The sequence below is a fragment of the Cyprinodon variegatus genome, unplaced genomic scaffold (genome assembly GCF_000732505.1).
Source record: "Cyprinodon variegatus isolate N-32 unplaced genomic scaffold, C_variegatus-1.0 Scaffold2761, whole genome shotgun sequence".
In the NCBI taxonomy this organism is placed as follows: Eukaryota; Metazoa; Chordata; class Actinopteri; order Cyprinodontiformes; family Cyprinodontidae; genus Cyprinodon; species Cyprinodon variegatus.
Window position 1 is genome coordinate 3,979 of NW_015153214.1, and position 3,692 is coordinate 7,670.

The window sequence follows — 3,692 nt, forward strand, 5'->3', positions numbered from 1 at the left end:
CTAAAGACTCTAACGTACTTATCTTCTTGCTCAGTTGTGCAACGCGGCCTCCCACTTATTTTTCTACTCTGGTTAGAGCTTGTGTGTGCTGTCCTCTGAAGGGAGTAATACACAACGTTTGGCTTCTTTGTTAGCCTGCAATGCCTCATACCTGTCTATGTCTCTGAAAGGGGGGTCACATTAGAAGGGACAGTTGGCCTGGCTGAATAAGGGGTTGCGATGATAGCGGGAAGGAGTCCACCCCCCTTTTTTTTCCTAACATAGATGGTTTCCTTTGACTAGTCTCTGTTTAAGGGTCTGTTTGGTTTGAAATGTTCAGGGATTTTGTGTTTGGAGAAAATCATCTTGAGTTTTTCAGAGACTTCAGCAACATATGGGATGGAGATGTTTTAGGGTTTAATCTTCTCGCCGTTATGTTCTGCTGCTTGCCTTTGGTATTTTCTTGCTGATTTGACAAACGCCCCGTTTGGGCATCCACAGGTTGGGAGAGCATCTATGTGTTTCTGTTCTTTGTGCTTCCCTTCTATTTTAGTAGGGACACAATCTGCCACTTTTTTTTTTAGCTGGATCTTGAAGAATGTGTCATCCACATATCTAAACCAATTTCTTGGTGGTGTTCCTCTGAAGGTGTCCAAAGGTGTCTTTTCCATTTCTTCCATGTACTGATTGGCTGTAATTGGTGACACGGGAGATCCCATTGCACAACCATGCTTCTGTCTGTAAAAATGATCCCTGAACTTGAAATAGGTTGTGGAAATGCAAAGGTCCTATAGGGTAAACTGTGATAAATATTTGCACCTTATAAACAGATGTCATTTAGAAGATCTAGATGTTGAATATCTTTTATGATTAAAACTTTCACAGCAGATGAAGGTGAACCGTAATTGTTGGATAGCAGCTGGAGTCAGAGATGTTCCTCCTCCTGCTGTCCTCCACCAGGTCCCTGCTTCAGTAACAGAGAACCAGGAAACATGGATGATCTAAAAGCTTCAGATGAAGATCATCAACACACAGCTGGGATGAAGATCTATAGATCTTACCTCCATAGATGCGACTGAGGTCTGAAGAGAAAAGGCCTTTCTTGATGAAACTAATCAGTCAAATATTTCTGATAATTAACGATGTGATTTTCATCAAACATCTATTAGTGATGAGAAGAATTTAATAAACTATAAACCAATGATCTTAAAACTGCAGGAAGTGAAGACAATCTACAAAATGCAGTTCTTCAAAAACAGTGTTTCTATTTATTGAGATGAACAATCAGAGATGATTTTCAGGATATTAGTCTGTTTTCGCTGTGAGTGATTCTGCTTTAATATTAGCAGGAAGAGAGGAAACATTTCCACTGATTAACTACAGAGAAAAGCAGCTGAAACAACAAGAACGTCACCAAAAGAAGGGCTGAGGAGGCGCAGAGTGTTAGCGTCTGGATGGAGGTCCACAGGCCGGCTGGAGCTAAGGGGGCGGGGCTTTGGTAACCTGATGTAATACTAGCTGATCACACTAGGGGGAGCGAGAGGGAGGAGAATAGGGCTGACGGGATGTGCAGAGAACAGATGGAGAAGTAAGAACACATCTATAAGATGATCTCTACGCACCACAGCAGCAGGCGGCGGAGGAGGAAGAAGAGAAGGAGGAAGAAGAAAAGGAGGAGGAAGAGGGGGAGGTGGAGGAAGATGAGGGGGAGGAGGAGCAGGATGAAGAGGAGCAGGATGAAGAGGAGGAGGAGGAAGAGGAGGATGAGGAAGAGGAGAATGTTCTCCAGATAAAGAAAAGCTCAGCAGTTTTCTTTTTTATTCAGACCTTAATAAGCTCCTGATAAATCAGCCAATCAAATCCAGAATCTGCTGGATCTGCTTCTTAAGGTGAGTCATGTGATGAGTCAGGATCCAGAAAGAGGCGGAGCCTCACTGGGACGCCGTAGTGTTGATTGTTGCTTAGCAGCAGCCCAGCGGAGCCTGGTGCAGCAGCGCAATCAGTCAAAGGTTTCCCACTTCCTCCTGGGGTCCTCTGCCTTCTTCTTCTGTGGTAGAACAGGGGTGGCCATGCTCAGCAGGTCCCCAAAAGGGTCCTTGGCTTTCTGGGCGGGGCCCTGCGCCTGCAGCGGCTTCATGGCGGCGTCCAGCGGGCTGGAGAGGGCGTGGCTGCTGTCAGAGGTCTGAGGCAGAGAGGCGGCTGCTGTCTGAGCCAGTCCATGGCTGGAGCTGCAGGGGGACAGCTGTCTGTGGATCCCTGGTAGTGCAGAGAAGGAGGTGTGCATGAAGGAGGCGGGGGGAGGTCCATAGGCCACGCTGAAGGGATTCCCGCAGACGGAGGGCGAGTAGTGCTGGACGGACTGGGCGAACGGGTTCAGAGAGACGTGAGGATGATGAAGAGGGAAAGGAGGCGGGCCTTGGTGGTAGGGCCTCGGGGGGAGGGCGGGCCTTCCTGCCAATGATGACTCCATATCTAACCCGTCTACTGGAGCAGAGGAGGGCGGCGCCGAGCTGTTCAGAGGGTCCAACAGCCTGATCAGGTCTGCGCTGTCCTCCAGGGCCTGCTGTCCCTCTGAGCTCATACTCAGGGCCTGCCTGAACTCTTCCCTGCCTGGAGCAGCTCGTCCTTCCCTGGAACCCACAGCTTTGGATCGCGACTGGACAGCAGGGGGCGCCAGAACCGCTCCTAGCTCTGGTGTCTTCCTCCCTTGGGGACGAGGAATGGTGATGTTCCCGATGGCGGACGGGTCCAAAGAGTCTACGGCTGAGCCAGAGGTTTCCCTGGGAGGGGAGCAGGACTCGGTGTGCACAGGCAGCTGGACTGATGGAGCGGGACGGAGACAGACAGGCGGGACTCGGCTGTCCTTCCCTAAAGCACCCAGCTTGTTGTAAGGATTGGAGAGTTTGAGCCCTGGAAGGGTTCTGGAGTTTTCACTGACGCTCAGATCCAACCTCTGCAGACAGGAGAGAATGAGACGTTCAGGTTCCTCTGGAAGAACACGACCAACGCTAAACTGGTCTAAATGGTTTCCCACCCCTTCAAAACCATTTGGTTTCAGTTTTTAAAATTGAAACAGCAGAAATGATAAAAGACGACTTAAACTTGCATCAATAAAACTTAAATGAGTTTATCAACTAATCAACAAATAGAGGAGAAAATCTTACAGCTGCAGAAAGATTAATTTAAAAAATAATTGTTTCTGTTTGAAAGCCACCTGAGTCGTAAAGTAATCAAAAGTTTATTCAGCTACAGTTATCACCATTACCTCATCTCGTAACCCAGTTATCACCATAAAATTATATGGTAACCTACAGTTATCACCATTAGCTTATGTGGTAACCTACTGTTATCACCATTACCTTATATGGTAACCTGCAGTTATTACCGTTACCTCATATCGGAACCCACTTTTATCACCATAAAATTATATGGTAACCCACTGTTATCACCATTACCTGATATGGTAACCTACAGTTATTACCGTTACCTCATATCGTAACTTACTGTTCTCACCATTAGCTTATATGGTAACCTACAGTTATCACCATTAGCTTATGTGGTAACCTACTGTTATCACCATTAGCTTATATGGTAACCTACAGTTATCACCATTAGCTTATGTGGTAACCTACTGTTATCACCATTACCTGATATGGTAACCTACAGTTATCACCATTAGCTTATGTGGTAACCTACTGTTATCACCATTACCT

The 3,692-nt window shown here is 46.8% G+C and overlaps 1 protein-coding gene across 1 annotated transcript in view; it reads right to left on the minus strand.

The window, feature by feature from the left end:
- Positions 1-1,232: 1,232 nt before the first annotated feature.
- Positions 1,233-3,692, minus strand: part of LOC107081051 (DENN domain-containing protein 1A-like) — a 9,670-nt gene continuing 7,210 nt past the window's right edge. Inside the window, exon 8 of the mRNA XM_015369263.1 lies at positions 1,233-2,932. Coding sequence (XP_015224749.1) covers positions 1,979-2,932 — 954 coding nt within the window. The 3' untranslated portion in view covers positions 1,233-1,978. The remainder of the gene's footprint in view (positions 2,933-3,692) is intronic.